This window comes from Palaemon carinicauda, chromosome 5 (genome assembly GCF_036898095.1).
Source record: "Palaemon carinicauda isolate YSFRI2023 chromosome 5, ASM3689809v2, whole genome shotgun sequence".
Classification (NCBI taxonomy): domain Eukaryota; kingdom Metazoa; phylum Arthropoda; class Malacostraca; order Decapoda; family Palaemonidae; genus Palaemon; species Palaemon carinicauda.
In genome coordinates this window covers 119,309,184-119,332,546 of record NC_090729.1, presented here as the reverse complement: position 1 = coordinate 119,332,546, position 23,363 = coordinate 119,309,184, and the positions used below count along the sequence as shown (strand labels likewise).

At 39.2% G+C, this 23,363-nt stretch overlaps 1 protein-coding gene across 2 annotated transcripts in view; it reads right to left on the bottom strand.

Annotated features, from left to right (window-relative positions):
* Positions 1 to 23: 23 nt before the first annotated feature.
* The window catches only part of LOC137641436 (Na(+)/H(+) exchange regulatory cofactor NHE-RF1-like), a 155,942-nt gene continuing 132,602 nt past the window's right edge, over positions 24 to 23,363 (bottom strand). Inside the window, exons 3-5 of one of the 2 annotated variants that reach the window (XM_068373974.1) lie at positions 18,539 to 18,964; positions 15,556 to 15,731; positions 24 to 3,405 (exon numbers count right to left, since the gene is read on the bottom strand). In XM_068373974.1, the coding sequence (XP_068230075.1) occupies positions 3,282 to 3,405; positions 15,556 to 15,731; positions 18,539 to 18,964 (726 nt within the window). In that variant the 3' untranslated portion in view covers positions 24 to 3,281. The remainder of the gene's footprint in view (positions 3,406 to 15,555; positions 15,732 to 18,538; positions 18,965 to 23,363) is intronic. The other variant, XM_068373975.1, reaches the window with a different exon arrangement.

Genomic DNA, 23,363 nt, shown 5'->3' with positions numbered 1-23,363 from the left:
AGGTTTTAATTGATAAGGCATAATTGGACAATAGTTATTGTATTTTCATATAGTTAATAACAGATATATCGGTACTTTAAAATTGAAAGATAAACTTTAAGAGTACCTTGTTAGCTTTCAAAGTTGGTTCCTTGTATAAATACCTTAACCAGTGAGACTTGATTAAGTTTACTTATCCAAAAAGGAAGAATAATACGCAACTTAATATTAAATCTCACTCGAAGATTTTCCTGTCATTGCTTTAAAGCAACTTACAACTGTTTTATATTTCCACACGGTTGAGTGATTTGAATGCTGACACTAATATCACAAACAGGTAATAGTTACTTGAAATAATATAAAGATTGATTTATAACACTTGAAGGAACATATAGCTCATACGTAAAAGATAATAAAAGTTTCCCAACATTATATGGAGAACCATGACAAGTGCAAAACAGGATAAGTTACACACAGTTGCCATGTTATATTTCAACATGGGTTCTCAAGTTTGGGGTCAGATTTATGTGAATTACCCATAGGTAGAGATAAAAGAGCATTAAAAAGATAACTGAAACTATGACTGAATTTTCCTTAAGCCATAATGTTTCAATATTAAATAGACTGAAAATCTAACTGAAAAGGTACAATCCCAGTACTTGGGAATTCTTCTAATTTTTCTTAAGCCACAATGTTGCAATATTAAATGGATTGAAAATCTAACTGAAAAGGTACAATCCCAGTCACATGGGAATTCTTCAATCAAGTTAGCCATATTTTGGAACAATTATTGTCGAAACAGTAGTACCAATAGGTCAATTCAAGAATAGATAAAAGTGACCGACACGTCAATTTGTTCATAAGTGTATGCATCTAACTCCATGTAATTTTCCTTACTTTTATTCTACAATACTGAACCATAATATAAATCTGGTGCCTCAAAGAAGGGTATGCTCTATGAAGTAAAGTAATACATTAAATGACAAAGAAACCTTTGATGAGCTTAAGCAAAGCAAATTGTTTCTTATTAGAACTTTATGTAGTTCTATACATTCAGAAACTTATTGTTCCAATCTTATTTCTATAAGCTTCTGAACCAAAGACTGACTGGTATTACTTTCATTGCTCTAGTTACAGAACTCAGCTATAGTCAATTCTTTTTAGAGAGGCAGATTTGCACCGACTCGCAGGGGTGCCCTTTTCGCTCGGAAAAGTTTCCTGATCGCTGATTGGTTGGACAAGATAATTCTAACCAATCAAATGACAGGAAACTTTACCGAGCTAAAAGGGCACCGCTGCGAGTCTGTGCAAATGCACCTCATTAAAAAAACTGAGTATAGGCTGTCCCGTCCACTGCCAACTACAACGTACCTACCTAACACCTTCGGAAGGTGGTTGAATTGGATATAAATGATTCTTTCATTAGGTTATGTTCTGAGGGAAAATCTGGCTCTAAGTAGAGCTTAAAACAAAATGTGTTTACACATTGCCAACTATACACACTTTTGATGGGAGTCAAGCAGAGTACAGTATAGAAGAGAGTAAAGAACTCATTTTACTACCCAACAAAGGGGAGAACTAAAACAAAACTACTGTGATGACGGCAATGTTACTGCTGTATGGTAATAGAGAAGCAAGGTAAAAGACATTGCTTCCCCAGTTACTGATAAGGGGAACTTAAATACCATTTGAAGAAACTACCATAATCAAACATTGAAATTTTCCCCTGTTGCCTTTAGGTCAACATCGTAACAGTTCTGCTAATCATGCCCACTTTCCGCTCAAATTTATTTGTCTCCGTATTTCTTGATTTCCTTTTAAGAGCATACAGCATCTATAATTATTTTTCTTCAGTTACGTAGAAATTATTTTCAAGTTAAAATAAGGTAATATGAATAAAATCTCTCAAATATTAATTTATTCATATCTAGTAAAGAAGCACCTTAATAATTTCACATACAAAACACATAAAATATTAGATTGAATTAGTACGATATTTTTTTAAATGGTGACAGTAAAGATATATACATACTGTACTGCATATGTATCAATAAATTATGCATTTATGTATAGTCAGTCAAGTACTATACCTCTCTCATGATAACAATATAATTGGAATTAAATATTCTATACCAGAATGAGTAAACTGCAATCTATAAGTAATTAAGCTAAAATTAATGAAGTGTGAGCAAAATGGTACTTTATTAGGCTTATCCCATAATCAATGTACTTTATCCTGGTACACTTAAAAAGTGTCATTCTTACTTCATCATTCTGTAAACGACTGAAAATACATGGTTCACAAGAAATTGTTAGCCTCACCAGGAATATTTGTTTTCCACATAAGTCATAACAGTACTATAGGAAAATGTTCAACAATATATACTCAATTTTTTTTATGAGGCACATTTGCACTGACTCGCAGCGGTGCCCTTTAAGCTCGGAAAAGTTTCCTGCTCTCTGATTGGTTAAAATTATCTTGTCCAACCAATCAGCGATCAGGAAACTTTTCCGAGCTAAAAGGGCACGCATGCGAGTCGGTGAAAATCTGCCTCACTAAAAAGAATTGGCTATAGTAGATTGTAGTTGCCTCTATCGCTTGAAAAAAAAATAGATCATTGTAAACTATTTACAAGTTCTTGTATGTCAATATTGGCAAATCACCCTCTTAATCAAGACATTTACTACCATTTTAAAATACCCAAAATAAATGACAATGTAAAAATCCTAATAAAAGTATATCTTAAATAGATGAAAAATAGATCAAACAAGGAAACTCGTGGACTGCCCACGTAAGAAAATAAAAATTAATACATGATTAAATAAGTAGTACTTTTATATATTTCTTTATTTTGTTGTCAATATTTGATGATAAAATTAATTTTAAAGTAGAACGCACCATGATTTCAGACTGCAAAAAAAATATACCTACACAAAATATATACTTTTATACGGTGTTCAGTGTAGAAAATGGAATAAAATGTAACGTCAACACAAAGCAGCTACAGTATATATAAAAAAAAAAAATGGATTTCTATTGAAATCTAAAAATTATACTCAAATATTTTAGATATCTATGTACAACGATTCTTCTGCATATACATTCTCTTCTAAATAAACAATGTAAAGAGCTTAAGTAAAAGCTTTGTACAAAGCTTGCAAATTTCTCTTATGTTGAATGCAATAATGCAACTACAAATTACAACTTCTGTAGCATTAAAAGGACAAGTAAGCAATATGTGTACACTAGGAATGAAAAAGACTGCCTCTGTGGAGCCAAAGGAGTTCCAGTCAGGTGAAGTTTACATATTCTGGATTATTTCGTATTTCTTCCTAAGATCGAGGCTGTCTTTTCGGGGGTCGACCTTCTTCTTGCGGGCCAAGACTGCTCTCATTTCAGCTGCTGACATATTTAGGTTAAGTCCCCTGGAATGGAAAGAACAATTTCAGGGTTAAAGCGACATTAGCTGCCAACATATTTACGTTACGTCCCCTACAATAAAAAGAACAATTTCAGGCCAAAGTGACATCAGCTGCCGACAAATTTAGATTACGTGTCCTACAATAGAAAGAATAATTTCAGACAGAGAGCAATAAATAAATTGCAATTTAATGAAAATTCATTTTCAATTTTGATGGAAGGATATGATTTTGTACAAAATATGAAACAACACAATAAGAAATGTAGTACTTTTAAATAGCTACTGTTGCCAGGTTTAGCAAATTCTAAAATCTATTCAAATGACTGAAAAACAATTACAAGTACAGTACTGCAATGTAATTTAAACCTCAGACCATTGTTCTCCAGTCTTGGGTAGTGCCACAGCCTCTGTAACATGGTCTTCCACTGTCTTGGGGTAGAATTCTCTTGCTTGAAGGTACTATATGCATAGGAATACTATTCTATCTGTTCCCTTACTTCCTTTCCTGAATGGGATATTTTCCCTGTTGGAGCTCTTGGGCTTATAAAATTTTTCTTTTCCAATTAGGGTTATTGCTTAGCTAGTGATATAAATATTGACATACAATGCTCTACCTTTGTACCAATGCTAGACCCAAAATCACTTCAACTAAGCAAGATGAGTTTCAACAAAAACATAACTATGATGGACATACCAACTGAGGCAAAGGGAAAATCTTCCTTCTTGTACGATTAATTTTGTACACCGAGATGGGACAACTTCCCTCTGTAAACATTTATCTATCAGGCTGTTTTTCAAATTTGACACAAATTGCTTCAACTACGTAAAAGGAGTTGCGATGACAAGGTAAGTGAGACAGGTGCACTGATGGGTGAGACGGGTACATAAATGGATAGACAAACAGATGATCTCCCTTTATGCACATATATGCCTGATGGTCATTCTTGTTCTGGAATTTTTACAAATCATTTCAACCATATTGAAGTTGTGATGGCTAGGTAAAAGTGACAGATAAACTCATGACCATCAGGCAGTATAGACAAGTCTTCTTTGATGAATATTTAAACACGATATTTCCCCCTTGTATAAAGCTTCGTCAGAATTCCTTCTCCTGTGTAAAATGTTACGATGACAAGGTAAACGTCACAACCCGACGGATGGACGGAACCTAGGAAGAAAAACACCCCAGCCTTCCTAACTTTGTCAGTTGGGGAATGAAAATAATTCATATATACTCCTAGACCTAAAGAAATTGGTATTATCTAGTATTCTTGTTAGGTATTATGTTTGGTTCAGCAGTAGTTAGCTTATTATATGAGAATTATCTGTTGTTTATGAGACTTGAAATAATAAAGTAAGTTGATACCTGGTTTCTACTAACAAGCTCAAATATCAAAAAAAAAAATTATTTCAACAATGGTAGAAAGAATATAAAATAAAAAGGAGGAAAAGAAACTTGTATTGCAAACTATACAAAAAATGGCTTCATATTTCTACAATTAAATATTAGCTTTTTTGGGTACGGCACCAGCCACCCAGTGAGATACCACCACTAAGGAGTTATTGGGTCCTTTGACTGGCCAGATAGTACTACATTGAATACCTCTCTGGTTACAGCTCACTTTTCCTTTGCCTACACATACACCAAATATTGTGGCCTAATCTTTACACACTCTCCCCTTTCCTCATAAACCTGATAATCTGATAAATTAGGGTGACCAGATAATTTGTCATTACTCAAGGGGTTAACTACTGACTGTAACTGTTCAGTGGCTACTTTCCTTTTGGTAAGGGTATTTCTCTATGGTAACCAGCTCTTCTAGGAATAAGGATACTTCAAAATCAAACCATTGCTCTGCAGCCTTTAGTATCATGATTCAGTACCATGGTCTTCGACTGTTTTGGGGTAGAGTTTTCTTGCTTGAGGTTACTCTCAGGCATACTATTTTGCCTGTTTCCTTTCCTTACTGGGCTGTTTGCCCTCTTGGAGCTTTTGGGCTTATAGCATCCTGCTTTTCTTACTAGGGATGTAGCTTAGCTAGTAATAATAATAATAATAATGCCATCGCACACAATTAAGAGATAGGAACTAATGCTCTGAAATAAATTGAAAAGAAATGAGGGATAACTCTTAAAGAACATAATTATTAGCTTACGGATGGGTACAAAAATAGAAGATTAGGTCAATAATAAAAGGAATGAAAAGGGTCGAGGTTGAACTAGATCTCTCTAAGATGTCACTGATGTGGTACATCAACTAAAAGAGAAATTGACCAGCCTGAGAAGTAACTGGAAATGAGTCTACGCCTACAGATAAGAATTCCTTCAAATTGGAAACCTAAGATATAAATTACTAACAAGGGCCCAAAGTATTACTGTAAAGAATAACCAATACTCCGAATCCTCTATATTACTCTGAAAGGTGAACCATAATGGTAATAAAATCTACAGTTTGTTGAATATCTCTTCAAAAAGATAATTCTGGCTAGATTTGAAAGACCTTTTATTATTATTATTATTATTATTATTATTATTATTATTATTATTATTATTATTATTATTATTATTGTTACTAGCTAAGCTACAACCCTAGTTAGAAAAGCAGAATGCTATAAGTCCAGGGGCTCCAACAGGGAAAATAGCCCAGTGAGGAAAGGGAAAAAGGAAAATAAAATATTTTAAGAAGAGTAACAACATCAAAATAAATATCTCCTATATAAACTATAAAAACTTTAACAAAACAAGAGGATGAGAAATAAGATAGAAGAGTGAGCTAGAGTGTACCCTCAAGCAAGAGAACTATGACCAAGAAATTTTAACATTCATTTTATCATTAATCTTCATTACAGTGAACTTATTGGACCGAGCAGAAAAAGAGGCAAGGTATCATTTCTTTCTCACTAACAGAGATATATCAAGCTATACCACATCTGCCCTATAGTAAAGTTTACAAGTCAAGCAATGCATCATGTGCTAATAACAATAAAAACAAAAGAACAATTTTTCCAGAATAATTAAACAGATCATCTGCATACCAATCACTTATTACAATTATTATTTTTGGGCTCAAGCCATGGCGTCCTGATGGAAGGTTCCTTTTTGGTAGCTTCCTTGGGTAAATAACTACTAAGATATTCCCAGAGAATTTAACCACAGGTTATCACAGAATTCTAACTTCTGGAGCGAGTATCCTAAAGGTTTCCCTTTTAAGACATCGTATATCAACAGGGGACGCATGTATTAACGCGCCACATAGCTATCTACACCCCGAACAGAGTTAATGCTTCGGTGTGTAAGGGCTGAGAATAGCTGGGAGCCGTTCCATAGCTAATCTCATCCGTGGCTACTTTTGGTACTCGAGACGTAAACAAACGGGCGCCATTGCTTAAACGACGTCACGACCGTCTTCATCCTTTGTTCAGTAGCTCGCCCTACTTAGACGGATTTTCCCTGTGCCTTACTTATCGCTTTGCATCTACGTTATGTCGCTACCTTCGGCCTCGCCTTCTTCTGGAAAGTTGAGTACAAGGTTCCAGTATTGTTTAGTTAAGCTCTGACCGTAAAGTAAATATTACTTTCCGAGATAATTGTTGTTTTGTGGCAGAGCTGTGCCTCTACCGGACCCGCCATTTTATGGCGTCGTTGTTGTTATGCATGCCTTATTTAGTTAGCCACAACAACGCTTCCGGCCTCATTTACTAATCGATAACATTAGTTTATTTAGTCTTCATAGCTAGGAACTTTTATATCGTGTTTTGACGCTTTTTATCGGTCTTCGATTGACCTCATACCAGTCGGCTACTATAGCCCCCAGGCCAGAGCGCCTATATATCAGTGTTCATGCATGATTTTATTAGTGATCCTAGGCTAAGTTATGAAGATAGTGGCATTATTTTACAATACTTTCGACTGTGATGCAAGTGTTTTTCGCCTTCAGGGACCATATAGGGGATAGGTTAGTTAGTGTCCCTTCCTAACCTAACCTACTTGTAGGACCCCTATATGCTTCCTTCATCCCCCTGCCCTTGGCATTCCCTCTGTTTAGCCTTGATTCCCTTACTAAGTAAAGGGATCAAGCGCCTAACGGAGTATATTATCGCCTCTCAGTCCTCCCTAAGGGAATGAACCCCCCTTAGGGTTGCGTCCGAGAGTGAGGAACGGCTAGCCCTTCCTCTATGGCTAGGACTAGTCTATGACTGTCCTGCGATAGCGATATGTCTTCTATCTTTCCTAGTTCAGGGCTCTTAGCCCTGCTCTAGGTTAGGTTTTGGAAAGGTTATTCTGTCCCCTGCTGAAACTGTACCCATGCACCGTTTCAGCCAGGCTGCCTTATCTTAGGTTAGGGAGTGTCCTCCCTTTCCCTAGTGGCCGCTCTGGTACAGAACCCCTTCCATGGAAGACTCTTCTCTTCTCCCCTCCCCACCTATCTCTTGTATAGCCTAGCCTACACTTAGGTTAGTCTATACCCATCTGTCCCCTGTCCTACAATTCCTCCTTAGGGTGGAGTGATAGGGCTACCTTGAGCTTCTATGTGCAGTCCGCTCTGGTACATATACCCTTCATAGCGTCCTATGGGGTTAGCCACTGGATGTGTTCTGTATGTAGAGGTCTCCCCCTCTTTGGGTGTCCCCTAGCCCTCCCTTGGGCTACCCTAGCTCCCGGTCCTCTGAGACCCCTGCTTCTGGGTGATAGAGCCAGCCTCTATCATGGGTACACCCTCTCAGGGGGGGATGTCTGGGAGTCCATGACTGGACTTCTTACATCCCTCCCCCTGTCACTCTCACTATCCGGGTGCCAGTCCCTTGCCGCCTCCACTGTCGGCGATACCTGCCTCCTACCTTGGTGACTCTCCCCTTACCCTCATGGCCGCCAGCCCCCGCGTGCCGGGGGACTGCCGACCGCCGCCGTCTTCCTGCCGATGGCTCTCCTCCTTCCTCATAGCTTCGCCGTCCGCCTGCCGGTCGGCCACCAGAGTGCCGGCATCCACTGCCGGCAACCTGGTTCCGCTATAACCATCCTTGTCCCAGTCACCAATCCGGCATCCTCCGACTGCCGGAGCCGCCGCTCCTCTGCCGGCGTGCCGCCGTTGTGCCGGCGGCCGCCACCCTGGTATTACTCTTGACTTATATATTGTCTGTTCTAATGCCAGAAACTCTGCTGGAGCGGCCTCCGGCGTGCCGGAACCCCCCGGAGGCGTCAAGACTACTTGCACCCCCTTCTACTAGCTATCATATGAATACTGATAGCCCTACACTGCAAACAGATGGCCTGTTTACGCTATTAGATCAGTGCCTTGGTACTGTTCTATTAGTAATCATGCTGTCTCTTTGCATTCTTCAAAATTCCAGCATGCTGCGTGTATCTTAGCGCGGCTGGTTGCCGGAAGCAGTTACCCTAAAGGACCTGTTATCCCCTAATTTGGGACTGAGTGGCCTCGGTCCCAAACTTATCCTTGGCATTTTCCATGGAATTCCATTGCCCTATGGACTTTTAAGGAATACTATCCTGTGCCTTCGGCCATCTCGGACTATCCAAGGATAAAGCTTGCGGTAGCCAGCCGGGCGGGATGCATGGAGTATGTTCTCTTTACTACTTCAATCTCTATGCATCACACCCTTCATTAAGTTAAAATTAATGATTAATGTTAACTTAGCTTAAGAGCCATTCTTATGACTCCCCCCATACTCATTTTCTCTTTCTTCCACATGAGGAGCAGATGAAGTGTGACTTCGACTTCTGCGCTGTGAAACGCCCGCACTTCTACGGGCATACGGCTTGCAGGACTCACGCCCCTTGTGCTAACAAGAAAGGGGATTTGAAATTCTGGGACCCGCTGAACTGTACGGTCTGCCAGGCTCACATAGCTGATGGCTTCCATAACTCTCCCTCAGCGGAGATCAGGGACATTGCTCGAGAGAAGCTACGCAAATGGGTGCGTGGCTTCCAGAAGAATGCCACCGGACCGTACCTGGCCACTGAAGAATTGAGGTCACTTCTGTTCCCAAAGGCCTCCCCTGATTCTGTGGTGCCCAAGGATTTGATCCCCACTGTCCAAATTACGGTGGAACCTGATGTAGTCATGGCCCAGTCCATGCACGATTGCCGCCTAGATTCCGATGATGACGAACACATGTCGGATGTCTCGGAGGGTACGGAGAAGACCCTCATGGCTCAAGGAGCTGAAGATGATGAAGACCAGGTGGAAGACGCCGAGTCGGAGCAAGAGGTCGCTCCTCCTTCCATCTCCGCCCCTACTCCTACACCGACGGAAGTGTCTCTCCCGTCTACCTCCACGACCCCGGAACCCTCATCATCCACTCAGGAAATGCTCCAGTTGATTAAAGCCGTCATGGACGACAAGTTAAAGGAGAATCAGGAGTTCATCAGGTCCATGATAGGATCCAAAGAACCGAAGAAGATCTCGGTTAAGGATCTCCCCGCTTGCTCTCATGCCAACCCATGGAGGTATGCTGAGCATATGGTGATAGCGACCGGCAGAATCTTTGTCAGCGACAAGATCGGCTCGGTCCCCCTGGAAGATGTGGAATTCTTCCCAAATTTTGAGGCCTACCCGGACTGTTACGTCCGACTTCGCTCTGAACCTGCCTCTAAAGAAGAGACCGAACCGAAAGAAGAGATAGTGTTCGATCTCGCGAAGGCCCAGGCTATGCTAGCCAACACGTTCAAGAGTAGGGGTTTTACCTGCTCTAAGCTTCCGGCCCTGAGCAAGAAGCACCCTACCTACGTCGCACCTGAAGATGCAGTACTTCCATTCATGGAAAAGGCCTTCGCTGCGTGCCTTAAAGCTGTCGAAGAGGGGAAAGCCTGCCCTGCACTGGAGGAGTGCAGACCCTTCTCCATAGTTACTCCCCCTGACGCTCGACACTGGAAGGACATCCAGCATACTTTCGTCGTGGGAAAGCTAGATCCTGACGTCGCCGGACGTCAGTTTAATGAAGACCTCCCGAAGCTCAACGATCACCTCCTTCGTCGGGAACAAGATACGAAGGAGAGGCTCGCAGCATCCATGTCCCACCAAGTCCAACTTGAAATTATGGCCTGTGACACCAGAGTACCAGACCACTACATGGTACTTGCCAAATCCCATATGGCAACCCTGATGAAGGACTTGTACCACTTCATGAAGGCTCGGAGAGCCTGTCGTGAATTCGTGTTCGCAGGTGCCACTGTGAAACACGAACCCCGGAGGCTGATTTCCTCCAACATCTGGGGCAAACACCTCTTTCCTTCTGACCTTGTGAAGGAGATCACTGACAAAGCCGCCACGGAGAATAGGAACCTTCTCCACAAACGGGGCATGTCAAAGAAGAGAAAACCCTCTCAGGACGACGGACTTCAACCTAAGAGGAAAGCCTCAAAACAGAAACCCCAGCAACGTCAACCAAGACGTAGTTTCCGGGACCCGCTACCTCCCAAGTGGCAGCTCAGCCACAACAGACCTTTCAACTGGCCACCCAACCGGTGTTGTCACAGTCACCGGTCTTCACCCCTGCTTTCGAGCAACAGACGACTACCTTTCGTCCCAAAGGTAGTGGCTCAAACAGAGGTGCAGGCAGAGACGCGTCTCGCCGTCCCTCCAGAGGCAGAGGAGGAAAGGGAGCTAGCGGCCGAGGCAGCAAGCCCTCGGGACACCAGAAGCAATGAAGTGCTTCCGGTGGGAGGAAGACTCCGCCAATTCCAGGATCGTTGGACCTTCGATCCCTGGGCACACAGCATCGTCAAGAAGGGTCTAGGCTGGAGTTGGACTCAACCACCCCCAACATTCCAGCAGTTCTTCCAACAATCAACCCCCCTTCTGGAAGAATATGTCCTAGATCTCTTGAACAAGAAGGTGATAAGGAAGGTAAAGTCCACCAGGTTCCAAGGAAGACTGTTTTGTGTCCCCAAGAAAGACTCCGACAAACTCAGAGTCATTCTGGACTTATCCCCCCTCAACAAGTTCATAGCGAACGACAAGTTCAAGATGCTGACTCTTCAACAAATAAGGACCCTTCTGCCTCGAGGTTCCTACACGGTCTCCATAGACCTGGCGGATGCCTACTGGCACGTTCCAATGAACCATCACGCTTCCTCCTACCTAGGATTTCGACTCCAAAGGAAAAGCTACGCCTTCAGGGCCATGCCCTTCGGCCTCAATGTGGCCCCTCGGATCTTCACAAAGCTGGCGGACGCCATAGTACAACAGCTCCGCCTCCGAAACGTCCGGGTGATGGCCTACCTCGACGACTGGCTAGTTTGGGCTCCATCGCCCGAGGATTGTGTAAAATCCTGCAACAAAGTCACCCAGTACCTAGAACACCTGGGATTCAAGATAAACGAGAAGAAATCTCGCCTCTCTCCAGCTCAGAAGTTCCAGTGGTTAGGAATCCAATGGAACCTTCAGTCACACCGCCTTTCCATCCCCCAGAAGAAAAGGAAGGAAATAGCAGGGTCTGTCAAGCGACTACTGAAATCCAAACGGATATCAAGACGCCAGCAGGAACGAGTTCTAGGCTCTCTACAGTTCGCCTCAGTAACAAACCCAGTGCTTCGTGCACAGCTAAAGGATGCCGCGGGAGTCTGGAGACGTTCTGCATCCATCGCTCGAAGAGACCTCAAGAGACGGCTCCCAAACAGACTTCGACTTCTCCTCAAGCCGTGGTCGGAAGCAAAGGCCCTGAAAAGGTCCATTCCTCTTCAACACCCACCTCCATCACTCAACATCCACACGGACGCTTCGCTGGAGGGTTGGGGAGGTCACTCCCACCAAAAACAGGCTCAAGGCACCTGGTCTCCCCTGTTCAAGACGTTCCACATCAACATCTTGGAGGCCATGGCGGTCCTTCTAACTCTGAAGAAACTATCCCCGCCTCCCTCGATCCACATTCGTCTAACCCTAGACAACTCGGTGGTAGTTCGATGTCTCAATCGCCAAGGCTCAAGATCGCCCCAGATAAATCAGGTACTTCTCCCAATCTTCCGTCTGGCAGAGAAGAAGAAGTGGCACCTGTCTGCAGTTCACCTACAAGGATTCCGCAACGTGACAGCGGATGCTCTATCTCGAACAAACCCGATAGAGTCGGAATGGTCTCTAGACGCAAGATCATTCTCCTTCATCTCTCACCAAGTCCCAGAACTTCAGATAGATCTCTTCGCAACGAGCGACAACAATCAACTTCCTCGGTATGTGGCCCCATACGAGGACCCCAAGGCAGAAGCAGTGGATGCCATGTCACTGGACTGGAACAGATGGTCCAAGATCTACCTGTTCCCTCCCACCAACCTTCTGCTGAAAGTCCTCTCCAAACTGAGAACCTTCAAAGGGACAGCGGCCCTAGTGGCTCCCAAGTGGCCCCGGAGTAACTGGTACCCCCTGGTCCTGGAGCTGCAGCCCAAGCTGATCCCTCTCCCGGGCCCAGTTCTCTCCCAACAAGTACAGAAGTCGACTGTCTTCGCTTCATCATCGAAAATCAAGAACCTTCATCTCATGATTTTCTCTCCCTAGCCGCAAAGAAGAGGTTTGGGGTCTCGAAGAAAAGTCTAGACTTCCTCGAGGAATACAAGACCGAATCCACAAGACGGCAATACGAATCATCCTGGAGAAAATGGGTCTCTTTTGTCAAGACAAAAAAATCCTAAAGAAATCACAATTGATTTCTGCATGTCCTTCTTCATTCACCTTCATGGACAAGGATTAGCAGCCAATACGATTTCAACCTGCAAATTGGCCTTGACCAGACCAGTTCTGTATGCCTTCCAAATTGATCTGTCGAGCGACATCTTCAATAAACTACCGAAAGCATGTGCTCGTCTACGCCCAGCACCCCCACCGAAACCGATCTCCTGGTCATTAGACAAGGTGCTCCATTTTGCCTCCAACTTGGATAATGATTCATGCCCTCTCAAGGATCTGACTCAGAAAGTTATATTTCTCTTTGCTCTTGCTTCGGGAGCCCGAGTCAGCGAAATAGTGGCATTATCAAGAGAAGAGGGTCACATCCTGTTCACTGATACAGGAGACATTACCCTCTCCCCTGATCCGACGTTTCTCGCCAAAAATGAATTACCCACCAAAAGATGGGGCCCCTGGAGAATATGCCCCCAGAAGGAAGATGTCTCTTTATGCCCAGTAGAGAGCCTCAAGGTCTATCTTCGCAGAACTTCGAACTTTGGTGGAGGCCAACTCTTCAAAGGAGAAACATCGGGCAGCGACCTGTCACTGAAACAATTAAGAGCGAAAATCACCTACTTCATTCGCAGAGCGGATCCTGACAGTACACCCGCCGGTCATGATCCTAGGAAAGTTGCATCATCTCTGAATTTCTTTCAGAGTATGGACTTTGAAAGCCTTAAAAGCTTCACAGGCTGGAAGTCCTCGCGCGTTTTCTTTAAACATTATGGGAAACAAGTGCACGAAGTCAAACATTTTGTGGTAGCCGCAGGTAGTGTTATGAAACCTGCACCTAACTCTGCATAGAACAGTGAGTTACTTGGGACTAACTCTTCGGGTGCCTATGTTGACCCTCGAGCGATACATAGTGATGTCGAAAACACTTAGTGCTTTTATAACTGTTCTTATCCCAGGTGAAATGTCATAGTTGTCACACAAGTGCCGCATGCCCTGAGCATGATGTGTTTTAATCAAAGACTAACGTTTCTCGAGAACGAGTGCCTACTAATAAATTTGAAATTCCTTTTCAGATTCAAGAGCAAGTCTTTATTACTATGTACATTATAATTACTGTAACTGAACTTTACTTATTGCTACAATTCATTTAATTTCTGCATTTGTGAAATAAAATTTCTATTTTATTACCTGTGCGTCTCAATCAGCTCCTACTTACTATGAAATACATGCCTGTCATAGTTTTATTATCCCCCTTTCCTTATGGTTCATGGAGAAATTAAGATACTAACCCTTAATTTATATTCACTCTGACTATGTAATGTTCCAATACGAATACTTTCTCTTCATACCCTGGAGATGAAACCAACCTTCTCAGCACACAGTGTCCAACCACCACTGGTCTGCTTTTCAGAATGTTCCTATACGAATGCCAAACATTCAGCTTCGTCTCCAAGTTCTTCAAGTTCTTCTATCAGAGTGAATAGCCCTTCAATACCACTTTGACGTCGGCATGGCCCGTGGGAACTTCACTGCCAAGGGGGGCAGGAAGATTCTTCCCTACGGTTCTTTACTAAGATTACTATGCTATTTTGTCAAAGCCCTTGGCACTTACTAATAGGGGAAAATCTACCACGATACATTGATTCTCTGGTATTCTTCCATCAGGACGCCATGGCTTGAGCCCAAAAAACGGATTTTGAGCGAAGCGAAAAATCTATTTTTGGGTGAGATAGCCATGGCGTCCTGATGGACCCTCCCTGCTACTTCGTCCAGTTTTTAGGTCCCACCCTGCTCTGCTGTATCATGGTGATCGGCAAGCAACTGGCTTCAGGATGAAGACGGTCGTGACATCATTTAAGCAATGGCGCCCGTTTGTTTACGTCTCGAGTACCAAAAGTAGCCACGGATGAGATTAGCTATGGAACGGCTCCCAGCTATTCTCAGCCCTTACACACCGAAGCATTAACTCTGTTCGGGGTGTAGATAGCTATGTGGCGCGTTAATACATGCGTCCCCTGTTGATATACGATGTCTTAAAAGGGAAACCTTTAGGATACTCGCTCCAGAAGTTAGAATTCTGTGATAACCTGTGGTTAAATTCTCTGGGAATATCTTAGTAGTTATTTACCCAAGGAAGCTACCAAAAAGGAACCTTCCATCAGGACGCCATGGCTATCTCACCCAAAAATAGATTTTTCGCTTCGCTCAAAATCCGTTTATTATTATTATTACTATTATTATAATTTACTAATGTACAACCCTAGTTGGAAAGGCAGGATGCTATAAGCCAAGATGCTCCAACAGGGAAAATAGCACAGTAAGGAAAGGAAAGAAGGAAAAATAAAATATTTTAAGAACAGTAACAACATTAAAATAAATATTACATCTATAAACTATAAACACCTTAATAAAACAAGAGCAAGAGAAATAAGATAGAATAGTGTGCCAGAGTGTACTTGCAAGTAACCAATTGTAACTTACCTATCCAGAGTCACATAGGACCACAAGTAACCAATATGAACTCACCCTGTGTTATAGTTATTTTTGGCAACTGGTGGGGGTGAAGTCTTGCTGGCTGGAGTGGGAATGGTACTGCTTGTTTGGCTGGGAGGAGCTGGGATGGAAGAAGCTGGAGGTAGTGTTGCCTTACTGATGGTATTGTCTAGAGACGGTGGAGGTGTGGGAGATGTGCTCATGGGACTCTGAAAAATGTGGTAACGAGGATAAGTGGAGGAATAGATAACTATTAATGATTATTACCTGCTCCTGTAAGGAAACTAAAAAAATGACCATTTCAAAGCAGAAAGTACCTTACAGTACCTCTGCTGTCAATCATACACAGAACAGCATATTGCATGCTGGGACTTTTGACATGAAAACAATGACCTTTCTCTATGATGACAAATAAAGGCCACAACATTCAAAAAGTTCCTTTTTTAAAAATTCCAAATTTCATGGTGGATACTATATTGAGTTTGAGAGAACTTTCTAAAGGTGGATGTTAATGATATATGTATACAAATTAAAGCAATTAAGACTGATTTACGTAAATGTGGAAGAATATTATGACACATCGGTTGCAGGACCAGATGATTAAGACATTCATTAAATATAAATATAGATATATATATATATATATATATATATATATATATATATATATATATATATATATATATATATATATATATAAATTATATATATATATATATATATACATATATATATATATATATATATATATATATATATATATATATATATATATATATATATATATATATATATATACCCACACACACATACCACAGATATATGATAAAATATTCTATATTAATATGAAGAACATGACAAATATTCTACTTCAAAAACTTTGAAACTAAAAGTAATAGTAAGTGTTTTCTGTTCATGAAACGCATTAAAAACAGTGTTTTCTTTTCTATATAGAAGTATATTTAATGGGTGTTTTAGTCTTAACAAAACCCGCCATTTGATATATATATATATATATATATATATATATATATATATATATATATATATATATATATATATATATACATATATATATATATATATATATATATATATATATATATATATATATATATATATATATATATATATATATTTGAGGCAGAAAAAGATTCTCCAAGTTCATTATTGCAATTTTGCTGACTCCACATTTCTTACCAATATAATATACAAAATGACACACACACTGTACCACTCAGTGATAGTGAAATTAATATTTAATCAATTTGGAATTTTATTAACAACGGGTGTTCGTTCCTGTAAAAGAAAAAAAATCTGCGTTCCTGCAAGCAAAATTGAAGATATATTTACCCAAAAATCTAGAGATATATTTAACCAAAAATCTGTAGATATGTTTACCAAAGAATCTGTAGATATATTTACCCAAAAATCTGTAGATATGTTTACCAAAGAATATGCAGATATATTTTCCAATGAATCTGTAGATATATTTACCCATAAATCTGTAGGTATATTTATCCAACAATCTGTAGATATATTTACCTAAGAATCTACAGATATATTTACCCAAAATCTGTAGGTATATTTACCAAAGAATCTGCAGATATATTTACAAAAGAATCTGTAGATATATCTACCAAAGAATCTGTAGATATATTTACCTAAGAGTCTGTAGATATATTTACCCAAAAAACTGTAGATCTATTTACCTAAGAGTCTGTAGATATATTTACAAAAGAATCTGTAGGTATATTTACCAAAGAATCTGCAGATATATTTACAAAAGAATCTGTAGATATATCTACCAAAGAATCTGTAGATATATTTACCAAAGAATCTGAAGATATATTTACCCAAGAGTCTGTAGATATATTTACCCAAAAAAACTGTAGATCTATATACCTTAGAGTCTGTAGATATATTTACAAAAGAATCTGTAGATATATTTACCCATAAATCTGTAGATATGTTTACCAAAGAATCTGTAGATATATTTACCCAAAAAACTGTAGATCTATTTACCTAAGAGTCTGTAGATATATTTACAAAAGAATCTGTAGATATATTTACCCAAAAATCTGTAGATATGTTTACCAAAGAATATGCAGATATATTTTCCTATGAATCTGTAGATATATTTACCCAAGATTAACTTCATTTCGAAATTCTTTAGTATATTTACCTAAAAAGAATATTCCCTTACACAACGTTTAATGTTTTAAGTAACGCTGTATAAACACATTAAAATAAAATGAAGCAATTGTTAACAAGGCTGAAAATATCATCAAAAATCTTTTCATAAATAATAAAAGGCTTCAAAGCATAAAGCAAATATAAACACAGTAAACAGCGTGAAAGCAAAATAAAAGCATACTGGGAAAAGCAGTTGAAAATCTAAAAAAAAAAATATATTTGCTTTGCCACTACAAATAAACACATTTACGATTTTTTAGTCATTTTTTATTTTTAACATATAGCATCTTTAACTCAACCCGAGAAGCTTCCAGCCATTTAATTAGTAACTTTAAATGTTAAGGATAAAAATGGTTCTTAACTGTCATGTGTTCAAGGGTACCTTGGTTAATATGGTATTTTCAAATGTCATTAACCCAACAATTCGTCCCACGTATGCAAATTTGAGAAGCAGTCATGCAATTTGGTGGTACCTTCAAGTCTCTTTTCATCCTATTGATCTGAATGGTAAACTTATCATGCAAATCATTCCAAATAGTTTCCAGACTTTCTGGAATCATGCAAATCATTCAAACTCGTTTCCAGACCTTCTGGAAAACTAGGGACACCAATTATCAGTGAAATTTCCTTCGTACCATTTAAACAAGAGGCATTAAAGTATCAGTTCTTCAAGTCGTCAGTGGAAATGTGATATAGTGTAATCCCAAGCGTGGTATACAGATAAACAGCAGCAAGGAGTACATGCAAAGGCAATAAGGGTATGTGTATAAGGTAGGTGTATAGGGTAGGCGTATAGGGTGCAGGCATGGCCGAAACAAACCTGTGATGTATTCTCATTAATGGCAGTATCTGAAGGAGTAGAGGAAGAAGAAGCCGAAGATGATCTCCTCGAGTTCGAGGCCGAAGCAACCTCTGTCTTTACTATGTTCTCGGCAGGCAATGCCTCGGGTTTGGTATCCAGATCGGATTTGGAGGCCGTGCTGGATGGAGCGCTCTCGTGAGAGGCGACCTCCTCGCTAACGGAGACATTATCACCATTTCCATCACTTATGAGCTCCTCTGTCTCTGGAGGTGGAGGAGGAGGAAGGGCAGCTGGTTCAACCTTCTCATCCAGAGAGGAACTGTCGCTTGCGTCTTCCAGTGGCGGTGGAGGCAAGGAATCCTCATGAGTGGTCTCTTCCTCCGGATCAGGATAGGCTGGGGTCTCGGCTGGAGGGAGGACCACCTCTTCGGGCGCGCTCGCAGGCTGTTCATACAAGCACATTCATGCATTTACAGTACATGCGATACATCATTGCCACATTGTACATTAATACCAATAGATACACTTGTGATATTTTTCATTCAGCGATCCTAGTGCTGTTACTCAGCGTCAAGTGCTGGAATAGGCTGAGGGACATTAGAAAGTGAAAAAAAATTGCAGTGCTCTGGTATCAATACGTCTGCACATGCATGAAAAAATATCACATACGATAAGTGCCATGCCTATTTGCAACATTTAGCTGTGAACATATTACCATTCCTTGCAATGAATGTGGTGCTCTGATTTTAATAACAAGTGTAGTACTCTGAAATAGTATACTAAAGGACATGCACTAGCTCGAAACTACTGTTCTGTGGGAGATAAAGTGGACTGCCAGATAAGGGTCACTAGTGACTGGATTGTCAGATAAGAGTTACTGGTGACTGGACTGTCAGACAAGTTACTAGTGAAAGGACTGTCATAAGTTATTAGTGACTAGACTGTAAGATAAGAGTTACTAGTGACTGGACTGTCAAATAAGAGTTACAAGTGACTGAACTGTCAGTTAAGAGTTACAAGTGACTGAACTGTCAGTTAAGAGTTACTAGTGACTAGACTGTCAAATAAGCGTTACTAGTGACTGGACTGTCCGATTAGTTACTAGTGACTGGACTGTCAAATAAGAGTTACTAGTCGCCACCATAAAACAAGAGCAAAATCTCATTGAGGGCAAATATATATATATATATATATATATATATATATATATATATATATATATATATATATATATATATATATATATATATATATATATATATAAATCAAATGCAATTATATATAATTATATACATCAAATCGTGGTGTTTCATTTACTGACCCTGAAGTTGTGGTGTCTATTTTGAATGTAAAATCGTGACAAGAAATAAAGTATAATGTTCTATTAGGGTCTAATCATTATGCCTGTAAGAGAAAAACACAACTTATTCACTGAAACCTTGAGAGAGAGAGAGAGAGAGAGAGAGAGAGAGAGAGAGAGAGAGAGAGAGAGAGAGAGAGAGAGAGAGAGAGAGAGAGACTACATAGCATTAGAATATTCTTAAATTGTCAATATCACAAAACCGAAAGATTCTTTTTATAGAACAACTTCCAACAAGTTAAAATAAAGTAAACCGTTAGAAAGTTAAGAAAAAAAAATAAATAATCAAAAATATTTGTAAGAACAGCAATTGTTAATAAAATCTTTTATCTAAACTGGACTGATCAAGTATAATAAAATTAAAAATACCTATGGACTTCAAGCTGAGAGAATCTTATACTAAAATATTAATTTGTTAGAATAAATTTATTAGTAAGATAATACAAAGAAACTATATGTCATTAAAAAAAAATATGTCATTAGCTATAAGCTGTCTGTTCACTGATTGACTAAAAACACTTTTCAACTAGAAGGGCACTCAGTAGAGCGCAGACCTCCGCCATGGCAGCTTATTTCTACACCTTTTGCTCGATCTTAACCTTTGACCTTAACATGTATTAATTGTTGTGGATTTTCATACACTCAAATATGAAGCAAGTTTGAAGTCTCTGTGACAACGATGTCCAAACTTATGGCTGATTACGTGAATTGGATATCTTGTTTGACCGTGACCTTGACCTTTGACCTTCCAAAACTTGATCATTTGTGCTTTTTACACGCCAGTTAATCCCTGCAAGTTTCATTACTCTACTATTAAAATTGTGGAGTGGAAAGTGTTCACAAACAAACAAACACACACACAAACCGGGGCAAAAACATAACCTCCTTCCAAAATATTATTATTATTATTATTATTATTATCATCTAAGCTATAACCCTACTTAGAAAAGAAGGATACTATAAGCCCAGGGGCTCTACGGGTAAAATAGCCCAATGAGAAAAGGAAATATGGAAGAATAGAATAGTGTGCCTGAGTATATCCTTAACTCCTCAAGCAAGACAACTCTAACCCAAGACAGTGGAAGACCATGGTACAGAGGCTATGGCGCTACCCAAGACTAGAGAACAATGGTTTGGTTTTGGGGTGTCCCACTCCTAGAAGAGCCGCTTGCCATAACTAAATAAGACTCTTCTACCCTTTACGAAGAGGAGAGTAATGAGAATTACATAATTCTTGATAAAACAAAATATAGAAGTTTTATTCCAGCTGTGACCAGATTGTGGAATGATCTTTCTAATTGGATACTTGAATCAGTGGAACTTCAGAAGTAAAGGACTTTCCGTTGAGGAGGCTGACATGTCTCTTTTTACAGTTTATATGAGTGATCTATTTCGCTTTTCAAGAAATGGGGTTGATGATGAATCAATATTTTTCGGCTGTATCAAGTTTATGTATATATTTCAGCATTATATATATATATATATATATATATATATATATATATATATATATATATATATATATATATATATATATGCAGTATAAGCGGTTCATTTATGTATAGAGTTCAGCGATGTTTAGAATAGGAGTCTGAAGATACATAATACACATTCTCTCTCTCTCTCTCTCTCTCTCTCTCTCTCTCTCTCTCTCTCTCTCTCTCTCTATATATATATATATATATATATATATATATATATATATATATATATATATATATATATATATATATATATATATATATATATATATCTTCAGTCACACCTACTCAAGTTATAGTGTTTACATCTACCTTACACTTGTACTGCGTAGCTTCCTTGAGCAGTAACTTCAAGCTAATGTTTATTGAGCAATAACTTCAAGCTAATGTTTCTTGAGCAATAACTTCAAACTAATGTTTCTTAAGCAGTACCTTCAAACCAATATTTCTTGAGCAGTAACTTCAATAATGTTTCTTGAGCAGTAACTTCAAGCTAATGTTTCTTGAGCAGTAACTTCAAACTAATGTTTCTTAAGCAGTACCTTCAAACCAATATTTCTTGAGCAGTAACTTCAATAATGTTTCTTGAGCAGTAACTTCAAGCTAATGTCTCTTGAGCAATAACTTCAAACTAATGTTTCTTAAGCAGTACCTTCAAACCAATATTTCTTGAGCAGTAACTTCAATAATGTTTCTTGAGCAGTAACTTCAAGCTAATGTTTCTTGAGCAGTAACTTCAAGCTAATGTTTCTTGAGCAATAACTTCAAACTAATGTTTCTTAAGCAGTACCTTCAAACCAATATTTCTTGAGCAGTAACTTCAAGCTAATGTTTCTTGAGCAGTAACTTCAAGCTAATGTTTCTTGAGCAATAACTTCAAACTAATGTTTCTTAAGCAGTACCTTCAAACCAATATTTCTTGAGCAGTAACTTCAAGCTAATGTTTCTTGAGCAGTAACTTCAAGCTAATGTTTCTTGAGCAATAACTTCAAACTAATGTTTCTTAAGCAGTACCTTCAAACCAATATTTCTTGAGCAGTAACTTCAATAATGTTTCTTGAGCAGTAACTTCAAGCTAATGTTTCTTGAGCAGTAACTTCAAACTAATGTTTCTTAAGCAGTACCTTCAAACCAATATTTCTTGAGCAGTAACTTCAATAATGTTTCTTGAGCAGTAACTTCAAGCTAATGTTTCTTGAGCAGTAACTTCAAACTAATGTTTCTTAAGCAGTACCTTCAAACCAATATTTCTTGAGCAGTAACTTCAATAATGTTTCTTGAGCAGTAACTTCAAGCTAATGTTTCTTGAGCAGTAACTTCAAACTAATGTTTCTTAAGCAGTACCTTCAAACCAATATTTCTTGAGCAGTAACTTCAATAATGTTTCTTGAGCAGTAACTTCAAGCTAATGTTTCTTGAGCAGTAACTTCAAACTAATGTTTCTTGAGCAGTAACTTCAAACTAATGTTTCTTGAGCAGTAACTTCAAGCTAATGTTTCTTGAGCAGTAACTTCAGACTAAGGTTTCTTGAGCAGTAACTTCAAACTAAGGTTTCTTGAACAGTAACTTCAAGCTAATGATTCTTGAGCAGTAACTTCAAACTAATGTTTCTTGAGCAATAACTTCAAACTAATGTTTCTTAAGCAGTACCTTCAAACCAATATTTCTTGAGCAGTAACTTCAATAATGTTTCTTGAGCAGTAACTTCAAGCTAATGTTTCTTGAGCAGTAACTTCAAACTAATGTTTCTTGAGCAGTAACTTCAAACTAATGTTTCTTGAGCAGTAACTTCAAGCTAATGTTTCTTGAGCAGTAACTTCAGACTAAGGTTTCTTGAGCAGTAACTTCAAACTAAGGTTTCTTGAACAGTAACTTCAAGCTAATGATTCTTGAGCAGTAACTTCAAGCTAATGTTTCTTGAGCAGAAACTTAAAACTAATGTTTCTTGAGCAGAAAATTAAAACTAATGTTTCTTGAGCAGTAACTTCAAACTAATGTTTCT